General features: G+C 33.2%; 3 protein-coding genes and 1 long non-coding RNA gene across 7 annotated transcripts; 1 reads left to right on the forward strand and 3 right to left on the reverse strand.

Annotated features, from left to right (window-relative positions):
• Window positions 480–2,319, reverse strand: LOC104724353 (AAA-ATPase ASD, mitochondrial-like). The gene has a single exon (XM_010442813.2). The coding sequence runs from the start codon at window positions 2,196–2,198 to the stop codon at window positions 654–656; it is 1,545 nt and encodes a 514-aa protein (XP_010441115.1). The 5' UTR covers window positions 2,199–2,319; the 3' UTR covers window positions 480–653.
• Window positions 4,276–5,969, reverse strand: LOC104724354 (thaumatin-like protein). The gene is made up of 4 exons (XM_010442814.1): window positions 5,862–5,969; window positions 5,555–5,782; window positions 5,061–5,287; window positions 4,276–4,676 (listed from the first exon to the last, which is right to left on the reverse strand). The coding sequence occupies exons 1-4, from the start codon at window positions 5,920–5,922 to the stop codon at window positions 4,422–4,424; spliced, it is 771 nt and encodes a 256-aa protein (XP_010441116.1). The 5' UTR covers window positions 5,923–5,969; the 3' UTR covers window positions 4,276–4,421.
• On the reverse strand, window positions 6,631–9,957 carry LOC104724356. 4 transcript variants are annotated; one of them, XR_757634.2, is made up of 6 exons: window positions 9,207–9,957; window positions 9,020–9,063; window positions 8,189–8,949; window positions 7,881–7,973; window positions 7,733–7,786; window positions 6,631–7,498 (listed from the first exon to the last, which is right to left on the reverse strand). It is a non-coding gene; the product is annotated as an uncharacterized LOC104724356 (long non-coding RNA). The 4 variants fall into 4 exon arrangements; XR_757631.2 differs by having other exon boundaries at window positions 8,189–8,362; window positions 8,889–9,063; XR_757633.2 differs by having other exon boundaries at window positions 7,886–7,973; window positions 8,189–9,063.
• On the forward strand, window positions 14,136–16,401 carry LOC104724357 (serine/threonine-protein kinase D6PKL2-like). Its single transcript, XM_010442815.2, has 2 exons — window positions 14,136–14,946; window positions 15,401–16,401. Exons 1-2 carry the CDS (start codon window positions 14,294–14,296, stop codon window positions 16,251–16,253), a joined length of 1,506 nt encoding a protein of 501 aa, XP_010441117.1. The 5' UTR covers window positions 14,136–14,293; the 3' UTR covers window positions 16,254–16,401.

Raw genomic sequence — 16,760 nt, forward strand, 5'->3', positions numbered from 1 at the left:
CCCCCCCCCCCCGAATCCCTGCCATGGCTTTGTCTCTGCTAGTGCTCCTCACTCCAGTGAGTTCCTTGGCTCTGATTACCCTACCAATGACACTGTGTCCTTTGACCCTGACCTATTTGTCATCTCTCGAGTCCCTCGACGATGTCCAATCCTGCAACCATGATCCCACATATCTCCAACTGCTTTTTAGCATTTGTTTCATAGTCCTCATAGATTTCTGCTTGATGTTTTCTTTATTCTTGCTCATGTTTATGGCTTTGGAGAAAGCTTATGTTTGTAATTGTTTAAATTCTGGGATACTTTATCCTCTTTTTGTAATGCTTCAGTTTGAATGAATAGAATCATCGTTGTCCAAAAAAAGAAAAAAAAAATGCTAGCATAAGCCTAAGTATTTTTGTAAAATAGACTAGAGTAAAATATTAATGATACACACAATTAATTTTCTAACAGTGCTACGACTGAAATATCGACACCTATACTAACTAATAACTTGATCATCAATATCTTTACCAAAAAAGAACAAGTCAGTGTAATATAGGAGCATATACATACATAACCATATTTAGTTTCACCGTAGTTAGCTTTTACATAAGAAAACAAAGATACTGTTATTGCAATTTCGAATGATAAGGTCGTACAATATATTGTTCAAATCAGACTTCTTTTGTTGCTATTCCATTTTGTTCCTTCTCTTCTGATTTAGTCTTCTTCTCCTCTCTCTTCTTCCTCTTAGTGTCTTCCTCTTCTTTCTTCTTCTTCTCCTCATCCTCAATCCTCCTCTTCGCTTCCTCTTTCTCCTCCTTCAACGCTTCGATCAATCGCTTCAGACAAAACTCCTTAGTCTCAACTTCTGATCTCTTCAGCAGGTTCTCTCCCACATCAGCTGGCGTCATCTTGATTTCTTCTACCTCAAGTAACCTCTTGATCTCATCAAACAACTCACTATCATCTTCTTCCTTAGCATCCAAATAATTCTTTGCCAACAATTTAAACGCTTCTAAACCGCAATACGACATCTCTATACGCTTGTCCATTCTCCCTTTTCGAATCAAAGCCGGGTCTAATTTATCTATGAAATTAGTAGTGAACACAATGATCCTCTCACCACCACAAGATGACCATAATCCATCAATGAAATTCAATAGCCCTGATAATGTCACTTTACTTCCTTTATTCTCATCTTTCTCTTTTTTCATCTGCTTCTCAATAGGGTTAGTCTCATCTCCGTCTTCCTCCTCCTCCTCCTTCTTCTGCTTCCTCTGACCAGTTAAATCAAGAGAACAATCGATATCTTCAATAACAATTATAGACTTCACTGAGGTCTCAATCAACAACCTTCTCAGCTCTGTATTATCCTTAACCGTTGTCAATTCAAGATCATAGACATCATACTCCAAGAAATTCGCCATGGCAGCAATCATTGTTGACTTTCCTGTTCCTGGTGGACCGAACAAGAGATACCCTCGTTTCCACGCTTTCCCAATCTTCTTGTAGTAATCTTTGCTATTACTAAACTTGATCAGATCGTTCTTGATCTCTTCTTTCTTCTTATCTTCCATAGCAAGAGTATCAAATGTAGCAGGATGCTCGAAAGTGACATGGCTCCACTTCGTTTGCTTATAGCCAGACCAATTCTCGCTTGGATTGTTTGAATAAAGCTTCCTTTCTCTGTTCTTAACCCCAACTATCTTGCCTTCACTCATAACATGATCAAGATACCTCTCTGTGATTACTTGCCTGTCACATCTATGAAACTTAAGCATGTAGAATCTTGACTCCTCAGCTTTAGGGTAAAAGGAGATAGATCGGCTTTCGCTTTGATGCTTCTTCGCTTGCCACCAAACTTTGACCCCTTCAAACTCATCAGTGATCTCTTCATGGTCGTCCATGCTAAGGACGATAGAGTTATTTCCTTTGACTCTGTTGGCCGTTAGTTTCTTGGCTCGAGAAGAAGAGTCTTTGCTAAGATAGCTCTGGATCGCATCATAGACATCGCTTCGCTTGAACCGCTGACCGCTATATTCATGGAACGTTATCTGAATGTAAGGGTAGACAAGACCGACGAGCCTTTGAGCTAATGGTTCGAAGTGCTCTCGGACACGGTGGGCAGGGAAGAATCGCTCGAAGATTGTGTATATAAAAACTAAGCTTGCGAGAGCAGAGCCTGTGTTAGTCCATACTTCACTCATTGTCCCCATTTCTTTTTAGGTGCTCTGCTTCGTGGTTTCTTGGATAGAGAGAAACGTTTCAAAGATAAGTCTCAGATGAGATATTTGGTAAAGAAGAAATGGTGATGCTTAATGAAGAAGAAAATGAGTTTGATACACCACAAGTTTCGATATATATATAGAATAGATAAGTAAAGTGCCGATGACGGATAATAAAATATCTTTGGGAAACCACCAAGAAATTGTCCAATTCACGAGTGATAATAAAGCTCATAAATTACAATAAAGATAAAAACATTTTTTACAAAAAGACCTTAGAGGGAAACAACCAAGAAATTGTCAAACTTTTAGTTTTCACATATGTCACATGTGTGGTAACCAATTCGGAAACGACAATTATAACTAACAAAATAATTGGAAAAAAAATCTTATCAATTAAGAAAAGAGAACATACAATCAAATCTTAGAAACTAAGAATAACATGGCGACACGTTGTTGTTAGGACTTAGGAGGACGTATGTTACAACGGATACATATATTTTCTACGAATTATTTTTTCTTCTCATCATCAGATTATCCTAATATATCAATGTTAAATGATAATATGATGCTGAGAAGAAAAAAAGTTTAAAACAATATTTTCAGTCTGTAGATATTACATTCCATGTCATTATTACTATATATATATATATCTATATAAATATACATTTTAAATTTTAAATACTACGCATTAAATTTTTCAAAAAAAAAAAAATACTACGCATTAATTCCATAAAATAGAAGATATGTTAATAGTTTCATTAGTTTATATATTTTCTGTATGTATAATTTGAATTAATTAATTATCTTTTGATAAACAACTATAAAATGACTTTTTAACATCGTACATTATCCTGTATCAATCTCATCAAAATATCGTATTTAACCATTTTAATTATAAAGTTTATGTATTTTTAAATTAACAATCAGTTGACAACTCTAATTTAAAATTAGATTATCTCTTTTTGTGTATCTCTTTTTTTTTTTTTTTTTTTGGACAAATTGTGTATCTCTTTAAATCCTGGTTGACGTCAAATATTCTCTCTTTCAAACTGTTATAATGGTTCAATAACGAGACCCTACTACGTTCTCAAAGAGACAGGCAGACTGCAAATATAGTAGTTTGGACCACCTGATCGTGAAAGACTTGTTTTGTAGTGTACACGGACCGACCACGCTGCTTCGTGTATCCCATTAAGTTTCCGATTTATTATTATCTACACAAGAAAGAAAAAAAACTTTTGAAAAGTGAAAATTATATAGAAAAAGACTTGGCAACGAATGACAATGAATAGAAAAAGACTCTAGAAAATATTTAAAATTTCCTCTTTTTGTTTAAAAAAAGATGCGTGGGTCATAAACCAAATATTTAAGCTTTTAGTGGAATAACTCGAATCAGCTCTTAGTAACCATTTTGGTGAATGTATCTGCAGCGTTAAGTTGGATTTGTTTCAATACTTACTTGTGACCTTACAAAATAGTAACAGTCTAACTCCATTTACTTCTTCTTTTACATGAAACATTTGATTATTAGCCAACTTAATAGCATGCATTTAATCATCTCCTTAGATGGTCCAGACTAATCTTTAATGAGTCTTCTAGGTCCAAATTAATCTTTCTTGAGTCTTCGAAACTCTGTACTACTCGTTAGTGATGGACAAATATATCTTTGCTTGCTTACTGCTACACTATACAACAAATGTGTCTCCATATAAAAATACATTGCCCGAAATTGATTTTTTCATATTAATATCTACCATACATGAATTACAATTATGTCTCATTAAAAATTTCTTACATATGCCGATATGCTCCGTGTTGGCCTGATACCGTAAAGTAGTACCATATCCTGATATCCCATATGCTTCGTGATGAGGCATCACTTTTTTTTTTTTCTCATTCTGCATAAAACTAATTTTAAATGCACTATTTGACTCAAACTGATTTTATGCAATTTTACGTTTGGCTTAGTTTAATTTAATACGCTTTGGTTTACTCTAGTTTGGAATAGAACGTGGCCAAGTAAAATCGAAACTAATTTCACTTTAGTTATTAATATGATCACCGGTCCATAACACATCTCACACATCTTATTATCACGCACTTAAAGGCAGAAACAAAGAATCCAAGCGAACTATACGAACCTTATACGTTCATGAGTAAAAAATACAATCATAATTTGATATATGATATCATTTCTATTAGAGGTTTTTTTTACGTGGAACTGTGACCCCAACTCGATGGACAAAATGTGATAAGATATTCTTTGGCGGAGCAAGTGACCAAAGGCGGAGGTGTGTCGTAGGCATAACTGTAATAATTGGGACAAGCCTCTTTAAACAACATGGAGTACATATTTCTTTTGCACTTTCCGGGCGTTCCATACGCGTTCCGGCAACAAAACCTGTCGTTATCAAACGCTAAGCATGCACTCTTGCACGCCACGATTCGTCCCTCTTCGTTCAAAACCTTTAAAGATAGAGAAGAAAACGTACGAAACAAAACTTCAAAGACTATAAATTATATTCAGATGAGTATATATATAAGTATTAGTTAAGATAAATTCAAATAACCAAGGATTAAAATATTTACTGATAACATTTGTTTGTTTATCCCATAAGATTTGTAGTTTGTTTCATTGTTTGTGACCACACTGACTAGTAAAGCAACTCGTTATTTCCCAATATTTGATTTTATTTCTAAAGCAATAATTCGTCTCTTTACGTAAGATGGATTTCAGATATTCATCATTTTGATGTAACGAGTCCAACTACGTATCAATCTTTATATCTACTTTCAGAATGTTGAATTTTGCTGATTTTGAAACAAATGGTTGACAACAAAAAATGTCACCTGTAGTTCTTCAGGACATGTGGTTTTGAGATCTTTATGGCAGCCTGAGATGGCACATTTGGATGATATGGGTTTGGAGTTCACTGCTACAGGGAGATTATAACCGTCCACGAGACTTACATCGTAGAAATTAGGTTTGAATTTGTCGGCTTGTACCGCAATTTGAATAAGTGTTGCCGGCGGTTTTCCGATCAATCCATTACACTCCAAATGTCCATCACAATCACCTAAAATTCATTGTAATTAAAAAATGAGTATAATTATAATCTTGTGTATATTAAAAAATATGTTGTAATTCAATAATGATTACAATTCTAATCTTGTGTTTTTTCTTTGTCAATTTTTTTTAATCTTGTGTTTATAAACCGATATCTCATTCCCCTTATCAAATCATAAACATATTACATTGGGATATAATATATAAACAGAACATTTAATATTCTCTATGAAACTCTCTATATAGTCATAGTACTATATGTAAGAGCTATAATTACCTGTTTCACAAGCTTGTTTCCAGTTGGAGGTGAAGTCACAGCCAGTTCTAGCCCAAATGCGACCACTCCAGCCCCAGGGAGCATCAATGCGTTCAATACCTCCGCATGGCAGATAAAATCCACCAGAGGCTAGCACTGGATGGCCGGAGTTGGGGGCAACCGCCGGCCAAATTGGAAATGAACATTTATTTTGCACATAAAATGTTACTTCATGACTTGTTACTTTGCCTATTGATATCATCGATCATAGTTACGATAAAATCAACTATACCAACAATATGATACAAAAAATAAGGAAGAAAATTACCATACACTATACAACTCGATATAATAAAAAGTTGTAACAGGGAGGTGGAGTAGAATTTCATTGGAATTATAGTTGTAACTTAAATCGTTTCATATTGGTGGATACAAGTTATAGAGTATTTATAAGTGACCAGAGACGTGATTTAAAAAAAAATAATCATGTCGTTTTCGATCTTTAACTATGCTTTAAGATTGGATTATGGGTAAGTTTAGATTTGATCCTTTAAGACAAGGGAGTTGATCGCTTCCGATGATATTAAAGAACTTTTGACTGGTAAATGTTGCTTTTACGAAAATCAATGGAACCATGAAAAAATGCAAGAATTATTTTTTTGGTAAAATATGGATTCTTATTGTTTGGGCATATAAACCAAAATACTACATTCGGGGAATAAAATTTATTATAAGAAATACGCCCAATTCTAATTGATATGAAGAAATTAAAAACATAAGTTTTCATATTAGTAATAGAGTTGAGTTTGCAGAACTCAATTTGTGAGAAAAAAAAACTATTTACTAGTATGATGAAATTATCAATTATGTAATCTACAACCATGCTTAAATAATTGATAATTTTCGTGATAATTATGTAATCTACAACTATTACTAGTATTATCCCGGAAAATTATAGTTTTGTTTAAGTGGTGTTTTTAATTTTTATTATTTATTAAAAACAGGCCAGACCCGCAATGTCTATAAGAACTTTGAAGCTAGTGTTTGCCTTGGTATATTTTGATTTCATCTATTGTAATTATATGATGCTTCCTTCACACAACAAGGTACAACTTCACAATCAGGTTGGAGTGGTTTATTTCAATCTTTACAAATACCAGGGAAAATCGACGCACCGTTCCATCCAAACAAGAGGTTTTGCGTTGCTCTTATGTTTATTTGTGGCAACTTGTATCTTATAATCTCAACCATATGTTTGATTGTAAAGATAATGATGATGTGATTTCCCTTTACAGGTGAAACAAGATACGTCAAGAGCCATTGATGCATCCATAGTGAAGGAGTCATATGTGGTGAGACAGAAAATAAGGGGTGGTTTATTACAGAGGAAGCAATGGAGAGAAACCACAAGACGATCATAGGCCCTCATAGTCATTAGCAACGTCATATCAAGCTTACGAACCATCAAAACTTGAACCTGTTGATGAAGTTTGATCTTGAGAGACGGAGAGAGACAAAGTAGATTGAGCAAAGCACTCGTTCCTAATTCTGTTGTATCTATCTCTGCGTACTTCTGAAATTTCGAATGATGTATGTGAATGTGTGTGACTGTGTGTATTAACAAGAAAAGAAACTCAATTATGTCTTGTGTCTATCACTTTCTTTACTGATTAATTAACGACTTAATCAGTTCATGTTCATTTTTTCTTTTGCATTTGTGATCAAGTATTAGCGTTAACGCTTGCGCTTGCGCTTACATTTATGGTATGTGTCCGTGAAACGTGTTTATGTTTGTATCAGTGTGGGCACAAATTTTTCGTTTATTTTTTTTTAAGTTTACGTTTTTTCATGTATGTGGGTGTTGGTGTAATGCGTTTATGTTTGTATCAGTGTTGGCATTAGAGATGTGGGAGCACTGGAGCAGCTTAATTGAGGTTTTAATTAATCCTAAAGCAAACAGTCCACCTGAGAAACAAAAAAAAAAAAAAACTCATTGTCAAACCTTAACCGAACTCATTCTATTTCTACCTATCAAAAAGTTGAACTTGTGCAAGTCATTACTAAAACTGAAAGCCAAAAAGAGAAAGAAAACAAACCTTTGCTTTTCTAGAGCCAAAAATATTCAAATTTCTCAAAAATCCATGCATATTCAAATGTACGTAACAAGTAAAATTAGGAATCAAATGCATACATACGTACTTGGAAGGAGGAGTGTTGAAGATGATGTGTACCGCATAAACTCCAATTATGCCTCTGATGATATAAAAATCATATACAGTAGTTATATACTTTTGTTTAATAATACCTAAGGCTCGAAATTGTACCAGAGGTGAATATAGCTAGAGACCTCACAATGTTGTTATTCAAAGGCAAGTCTTAGATGACAAAGGGAGTAGTTTAGTGTCGCATGGACTTGGGGAGATAAAAACACACATAGTTCCTGCAAGTTTGATATATACATTAAGTCAGTATAGTAAAGACAAAGAAGCAAGTAAGCAACCACATGATGTTAAAAAATCATGAGATCTCAACTTTTGCAGCTACATAAACAATATATGAATTACAGCTTTGATTAAGGGAATATCACTGTCTACTACACCAAGCAACACAGAAGCAACACTAATATAATTTTAAGAAGAGAAAACTAACATTTACCTAAGATTTTAGATCATTCATGTACACACCGCGACCACCAAAGATGCCTTATTCATAAACTACCATATCACATTGAACGATTAAGAGTCTTTGACATAAACATAACTTGCAGGAATAATTAGATTCAAGACTCAAATCATGCTTGAAAAGGGGTCGAAAACTATATTATGTTTTCTGCAATAAAGCCATAAATTTGTTAGCCCAAAGACAAATGTGAAGTTAACATACAAAAATGTCAAATTTTGATTCTGCAAATGGTACTAAAGATATATATGTAAAGAAAACTTCAGGGGATTGCAAGCGGTAAGTTCCCCTAACCGAGATTTATTTCGTTTCTTACAACTTTGGTATATTGAGTATTAGCCATAAATATAGTGATGTTAGTCCAAAAAGAAATAGATGATATTGAAAAACCATGAGATATCATTCTTGACTACCCTTATAGTGTCTAAACTCAAGCCTTTAGACAAAGTCATCTTACTACTACTACTACAAAAATTTATCCCTGCTATGCACCAGATGCAATATACAGAGGATGTACCTTACTACCACTAATACTATTGAGTATCGAGAAGTATGTACCTGAGAAACCAAAGTTTTCTTTTTCGGAGACAAAAGTTGTTGAAACAGAAACGTAGAGAAGAAATCTTATAAGGAATTTTTCTTAAGAAGAAACAGTTAATAGGATTCAAAAACATACCTGCTCGTTCAGCTAATCCTGTTGTGCACCAGAAGTTACCGAAAAGCTAGTCTCCGACAACCTTACCACTAAACAATTCAAACATAACCAATAACAAAATGACATTCAAAACCGAGGGAGATAAGTCGAACCTGAGAAAGATCATGTACACACTCCAGTTCTTGGTCTTCTGAAGCTAAAAAGACAGATTAATTAACCACTCATAACAGTTATAAAAGACTATGTAAAAGATGTAATCAATAAAGGAAGTACAAAACCCATCAAGGGAATATATTATGAAAATCATACCTTGTTTTAGACGAGGTAAGAGACACTAACCTGATCAAAAGAAGAGACACTAATCTCTGCTACAAGCACATCTAGCTTGTGTTTAGAAAGCCATTAAACAAGCCTTATTAAAGAACCTTTACTCTCCATCAATTTGCAGAATATTGAATTGTACTCCATATAGTTTAAACAGAGAATTGAATTTCTCATGACATCATTGTCCAAGCCTTAACAAAGACTAATCTTAGCAGAAATGTTGAATTTTCTCAGGACATCATTGTCCAAGCCTTAACAAAGACTAATTTAGCAGAGATATTGAATTTTCTCAGAACATCATTCATTGTCCAAGCCTTAATAAAGACTAATCTTAGCAGAAATACTGAATTTTCTCAGGACATCATTGTCCTAAGCCTTAACAAAGACTAATCTTAGCAGAGATTGAAGTTTTCTCTATAGTAACAGAATATTGAATGTTAAACATGCTGTCCCAGCTAAAACAAACCAGTCGGACAATACTCCCTTTTCCAATCACTTTAGAAAGCCATTAAAATAGCCTTACTAAAAGACTTTTACTCTCCATCAATTTGCAGAATATTGAATTTGTACTCCATATAGTTTAGGCAGAGAATTGAATTTTCTCAAGTCTTAAGAAAGACTGATCTTAGCAGATTGTATTGAAGTTTCTGTCAAGCTGTCCCAGCCCCAGCAAGACAGTAGGAGATTGACAAGCTCTTTAACTTACGGACGTGATATCGGACAATTTCCCCAAGTTAGAAACCCGACAGACACAATCATATAATGTGTAGTCCCTTTCTTTTGGGTTTAAAGAAAACATCAAACTTTAAACAAAACTAAAACCGAAGAAACTTTTTAAGAGATACACGTTTTAAAATTGAAAGCTATAAGATTGAAACACACAACTTTTGAAAACCTAAAAAATCTGAAGCAAAAAGTCCCTCGAAAAAGAGAAAACATGAAACCAAAAGAGTAGTTATTTCTTTCTTTCTTACAAATCAATCGAAACTTGCAAGAAAAGGTTTCGAGTTTAAAATCACGAATGTAAAAATCCCCAAATAAAAACAGAAAACACGAATTCAAAAGAGGGATTTTTAATTTTCGGAAACAAAATAATCATAAACCCTAAGATGAATAGCACAACGAAAAAAGAGGGCTTTTTGGATTTTGCTTGACGAGAATGCAAAATCAAAGTTTTGATTTTGAAAAAAGGGTTCGGTTCTAAGAAAAAAATACAAATTCAAAACTACCAAACCCCAAAACCGAAACACAAAAACTGGAATTTGGTTATGCGTAATCAAGAACCCTAAATAAATTCATCGTGAAAAGAAAAAAGAAACGAAACCTTGCAAAGACGACGAAGATCTTCGTTATCGCTCCAGCGAAAGCGAACGAAACGAGAGCGTCGGAAGAGAGTTGCAATTGTGAGAATCTCCACCGAAAGGGTTAAATCGTAATCTCTTCTTATACAAGACAGAACTCTAAATTTTAGTAACCGTTACAAAGTTGAAATGAATTGGGCTCAATTTTGACGGGCTTAAAGAGTATAATAGGCCCATAGTTTCGTTTTAAGTTTTCCTTTTTTATTCATTTTTGTTTGCATAAAATCTTAATTAAAAAAATAAATTAAAAAAAAAATCGTTTGAGAGAACACATTATATATTTCCCTTTCTTAGTTACAAAAGCTAATTGAAGAAGAAAAAAAAAGTTGCAAAATCTAAATTTATTTATGTGGAAAAAGGAAAGAATCAACAACATTGGAGATTGAAACTTACAAGCTAGCTCTTGTGGTATGTACAAGTATTGTATACTTGAATCATAGGTTGGTTCTACTACTACTAAATTACTAACTCTACAATGATTCCAAAAAGGTCGAGATCATCTCTCGTTCGCTTTTAAGAGTCTAATGTTTGTTGTGTGATTGGCTTGTTTTACTGGAAGAATTAGTTATAGACTGAAGTGTGTTTTGATTCTATTAAAATGTTTTAGTCTATATATTATTAGCAATATGAAAATTACTAATTTGGTTTTCTAATACAATATATAACTTAAGATAATGTATGTACGACATCATAAACATAGGAACAAAGTATGAGCAAAAGTTAGTTTTAAAAACTAAATTAATGTTAATAAAATGTACACATATAAATAATATTAATTTTAAATTTAATATAGAAAGATATAACACTTATAGAACCCATGAATCCGATGGCAGGTTCAATTCCTAGTGATGGTGGCTAACAAGAAGGCGGATCCCAACCAAAGAAAAATGGAACCTACCAATACTTGTCTCTCTAGAATTTTTTTTTGGCCTTAAGAGTAGCATCTAGAGGCGTCTCTTTGCTTAGAAAGGTAAAATTAAATGTCGTAATAGCAAATATCACCTTAGAGAAGATAAAAAAGCATTGGAACGTAGGATGGTAACGAAACCTTGCGACACCATTGTCCAAGCCTCCAGGAGGGTTAATAATTCCATTGAAAGTACTTATCCCGGCAATGTATGTGTTGAAATTTTATGATTGATTCTCGCATCTTTGGTAAATCTTTCAGAGGATCCAGTCCAAAAAAAATATAATACTAAATAAATCTTATAAGTTAGTAATTGGAGGATCCAGTCAAAAACTAGTGATTTCTTATGCATTAGCCTTGAGCCACATTTTACATTTATAACGTTGCTTATTGGAGGTAGTTGAGTGACAATTGTAGATTAGTATATTTGCATGACTTCAATTCTCTTGTTATCAGTTATGAGAGTACTAATTACTTTATTTTTAATTTAACAAAAAAAATCACTTTGCTTTTTGTTTTTCACGTTGGATTTGACTGTTAAGGTTTTATTTATTTCCTTTTTTTTTAGTTTACTTTGGTATTATTTTTTTTGCCAACTTTAGTTTTTAAAAAAACTTCTTACTCTTTCCACGAGAAGAAGTTTCTAAATTAGTCCATTGTTTTTTAATCAGATGTTTTTATAATTTTATTGGTGCTTGTACGTACTTTTACTTAACTTTTATTGAATGTTTGTTGGAAGACATTTAAGTATTCTAAACATTGGTTCACCCAACTACTATCCATATTTTAAGAAAATGATAACCGTAACTTTCCTACACTTTTATATGTTAGAATTTTAATGTGAAGATTAGGTTCTAACTACTATCCAAGATTTTTTCAAAATGATAAATATAACTTCCCTACACTTTATATGTTCAGAATTTTCTTTTAAAGAATAGGTTTCTAAAAAGCTATGTCTATAGTAATTGAAAACTCATAGCAATGTTTGTATTTGTATATAATTCTTGGCAATATATTATTATTCTATGTCAAATTCTTATAAGATGTTCTACAAAATTTTCCCTTTTCGTTTTATTAGATATTTTGTAAGATTTTATGCAAAATTTTAATCCATATATGAGAGTGTGATAATTATAGTCTGAAGTAATTTCTATGATTGGTTAAATTGTTGTAATTGGTATATAAAAGGGATATTTATAACAAATTCTCGAAAAAAAATGTATACTCTAACAAAAACCTCTTTTATAATTAGATGATGATACCAATATGGAGTTAATTACTAGATAGGGATTTATTTGAGGGGTGTTTATAAGTTTTGCCATTTGTCCAAACTTTCAAAAATGCCACTTTTTATACCTAAGAACACAAGTTTGCACATGATGTCTGAGTTTTTAGGTTATAATTTTTTTTAGGGTATAGTTTTTGTTATGAAGCATGTATTTCACAAAAACAAATTATGAAATAATTCAGATTTAAAAATAGCAAAAGTAGTAAAACTGAAAATAATTGAGACAAGTAGCAAAAAAAAAAAAGATTTGGCCTAATAAATGGCATTTTGTGTAAAAATCCCTACCAATATGCAATATCTTCTAATGAAAACTTACTAAATGGACGGATTCATACATTTACAAAAACAATTTTGGACATAATTTATATAGAAGTATAATATGTAAATTAGTTTTCCAATGGAGATAGTGGTTAGAGAGAGTATATATATATATATATATATATATATATATATATATATATGTCCTTGGGACATATTAATACAAAAACTTATAAACAAATGCCAAAATTCTACAAATAAAGGTTCAAAATAGTAATTGGTAATTGTGCTTTAAGTTGGGCTAACGTTACTTCCTCGTTATAATAATATACATGATGTTTTCAACCCAAAATAATTGTATCAATATTTTATATTTTCAATGTAAAATTAATTAATTATTTATATTTTGTATTTCTAACAATTTCAAATTTTCATTGGTTAAAATAGTATTTAAGTATTAACAAATAATGTTTTATTTTTGATTAAAAATAAAAATAAATAATTTCTTAATTTGTGTTAAAACCTTACTATCAAATAAAATGATAGAGACTGAATATTTTATATAGAATGAAACACCAAATTTGTTCTTGATAAACATCATGTTGTAACAACAAACAACATTGAGTATGGTCTCTCATTTCCAACGCCTCTCCTCTCACGTTTTAGAATAATTGGTGTTTCCAACATAAGTTGTTTCAAATCCTTCATGACGCAAAGAAATTTAGTTGGTTAAGTGTTAATGTGTTATGTATGTTTCTATCTGTATGTTTTCTTTCGTTTTGTATATATAATGACGAAAAAAAAATTCTGTGAAACATTTGATTAATTTGGTCTAGATAATGTAATTTTAACATCACATTTCTACTTTATATTATTTTATAAAAATCTTCACCGTGACACACGATACGAGTATTATCCACTAGTAGCTTCATCGATTTTAACAGTAATATTAATTGCTATTTAACAATAAACGTAAATCTCCATTTTACCCTCCACACACACACACACACAGAGTTTTATGAAACCACTGTTTCAAAATTTGAAAATCTCTCCTTCATAAATTAAAATAAAAAATTAAAACACATTTTGTTTTTTGTTTTTTTTCCACAATCTCAATGTCTTAAAAAAAAAATCTATCTCTTTCTCTCTCTTTGACCACCTCGAGTCACATCACAGAACCTTGACCATCAACAACACAACACAAAACCCATAGATTCTTTAAAGGAAACATCTCACTTCTCTCACTTCTCCACTTCTCACTTGTCGATCTTCTTCTTCTTCTTCAGTTATGAGTAGAAAAGCTCCAAATCTTGAATCTTTACATCACTGTTCTTCCAGTTGCAATAATAATACTACCAATGCAAGTCCAGTTTCTGGATCCGCGAGCTTCAAAACAAGCAGTAATGGGTCTGAAGACGTTAGGCTTAACAACAGTGTCAGCTTAAGTTTCTGTAGCAGTAACAGTGTAAGCAGCGAAGCTAATCTCGAAAAGACTCGATCTTTCGATGCAAACGAGGCTGATTACAAAAGGGTCTTCGCTCCTTCGAAGCCGCATAAAGGGAACGATCTCAGATGGGACGCGATTCAGAGTGTGAAATGTAGTAAAAACGAGGATCTGGGTCTAGGGCATTTCAGGCTGTTGAAGAAACTGGGGTGTGGAGATATTGGGAGTGTGTATTTAGCTGAGCTTAGAGAGATGGGATGTTTCTTCGCCATGAAAGTGATGGATAAAGGGATGCTGATTGGTAGGAAGAAACTTGTTAGAGCTCAGACTGAAAGAGAGATTTTGGGTTTGTTGGATCATCCTTTCTTGCCTACTCTTTACTCTCATTTCGAGACTGAGAAGTTTTCTTGTCTTCTTATGGAGTTTTGTAGCGGCGGAGATCTTCATATTCTCCGGCAGAAACAGCCCGGAAAACATTTCTCCGAACAAGCCGCAAGGTTAATTTCTTGTTTTCACTTTTTGTCTGAACAAAAGTTTCTTGCTTTCATTCTAGTGGATCCTCTGTTTTGTCTTTCTATGGTTATGTGTTGGGGTTTTGTCTGAGAGTGAAGTCAGATTGCTTTGATTCTTCTATGGTAGCTTTAAGAATCTGGCAAACATTTATACATTGATCCTCTGTTTTGTCTTATTTATTGGCGATGCTTTTGTGTTGATGTGAGAGTAGTATCAAATTGGTTTTATCCATATGTGTTGCTTTAAGAATCTGAAAAAACATTGATACCTTGATCCTCTGTTTTGTCTTTTTCTTGGTAATGTCTTTGTGTTTGTTGTGTGAGAGTTTAAAAATCAAGTTGATTTGATTGTTCTGTACAGCTTTCAAGAATCTGAAAACATTTCACATTCTAATGGATCCTCTGTTTTGTCTGTTTCTTATGTTTTTGAATATTGCAGGTTTTACGCTTCTGAAGTGCTTCTTGCACTTGAGTATCTTCATATGATGGGTGTAGTGTACAGAGATTTAAAGCCAGAGAACGTAATGGTGAGAGAAGATGGTCACATTATGCTTTCAGATTTCGATCTTTCATTGCAGAGTTTCGTGAGTCCTACACTGATTCAATCAACATCACAACCATCTTGTCATATTGCTTCGTACTGTATCCAACCTCCTTGCATAGATCCATCATGCAAACTACCTGTAGCATGTATCCAACCATCATGCTTCAAGCCTCGTTTCCTCAACAACAAACCAAGAAAGGCGAAAACCGAAAAAGCCGGTTCAGATTCATTCCCAATGCTAATAGCCGAACCAACGGATGCTCGGTCTATGTCATTCGTGGGCACGCATGAGTACTTAGCTCCAGAGATCATAAGAGGAGATGGTCATGGAAGTTCAGTTGATTGGTGGACTTTTGGTATATTCCTCTACGAGTTATTAACCGGGAAAACGCCGTTTAAAGGAAACGGTAACCGCGAAACGCTATTCAATGTAGTTGGACAACCGCTTAAGTTTCCAGAAGGATCTATAAGCTTTGCAGCTAAAGATTTGATCAGAGGTTTGCTAACTAAAGATCCCAAAAAGAGACTAGGGTTCAAGAAAGGTGCTACAGAGATAAAGCAACATCCTTTCTTCGCTAACGTCAACTGGGCACTAATAAGAAGCACAACCCCACCAGAGATACCGAAACCTATCGATCTTTCGGTATTAAACGAAACCCTCAAGTCATCATCAGTTCAACAACAAGGCAAGCATTCAAAACAATCAGATTCATCATCAGGTCCTTATTTAGACTTTGAGTTCTTTTGATGACACACTTGTTTGGTAGTCGTATATGTATTCATCTTCTTCATAAATTATTTTTTTTCCCCTTTTCGGGTTGTTTCGTTTTTTTTTTCCTCTGTATTAAGCAACAATTTTGCATTTGCGGTTAGGTTAATAGTTTGGTTGATATCTACTTATGTTCATAAAGGTTCAAGCAGTTCATAAAAACACAAAGATTTTGGGAAAAATGGTTTAGGAAAAAAGCAATAAACTTTTTAGTCTTTTGTTGCAGGAGCCAAAAAAAAAAGATTCATTTTTTTGTGTGTTGTGTAATCGAGAAAAGTGAAATTAAAAAAATGCAAAACTTTTATCTTACAGATGAATAGACTTTATATGTTAGTCCCCACACCAAACTTTTTAGCTTTTTTCTTGTATGTTTGGCTTTAAAAGCTTTTTTTGCAATTCATTGTGCGCACAAAATTACTTTTTTTTTTCTTTCTAATAAGAGTTACTAGGTTCGGACCCGCACTTACGTGCGGAGTTATTTTTGCG

This window comes from Camelina sativa, chromosome 11, assembly GCF_000633955.1.
Source record: "Camelina sativa cultivar DH55 chromosome 11, Cs, whole genome shotgun sequence".
Taxonomy (NCBI): domain Eukaryota; kingdom Viridiplantae; phylum Streptophyta; class Magnoliopsida; order Brassicales; family Brassicaceae; genus Camelina; species Camelina sativa.

Coding starts and splice junctions, on each gene's coding strand:
- LOC104724357 (XM_010442815.2), top strand. CDS start 14,294: ATGAGTAGAAAAGCTCCAAATCTTGAATCTTTACATCACTGTTCTTCC. Junction 14,947..15,400: donor TTCTCCGAACAAGCCGCAAG/GTTAATTTCTTG, acceptor TGAATATTGCAG/GTTTTACGCTTCTGAAGTGC.
- LOC104724353 (XM_010442813.2), bottom strand. CDS start 2,198: ATGGGGACAATGAGTGAAGTATGGACTAACACAGGCTCTGCTCTCGCA.
- LOC104724354 (XM_010442814.1), bottom strand. CDS start 5,922: ATGAAATTCTACTCCACCTCCCTGTTACAACTTTTTATTATATCGAGT. Junction 5,783..5,861: donor ATCGAGTTGTATAGTGTATG/GTAATTTTCTTC, acceptor TGATATCAATAG/GCAAAGTAACAAGTCATGAA. Junction 5,288..5,554: donor GAAACAAGCTTGTGAAACAG/GTAATTATAGCT, acceptor AATGAATTTTAG/GTGATTGTGATGGACATTTG.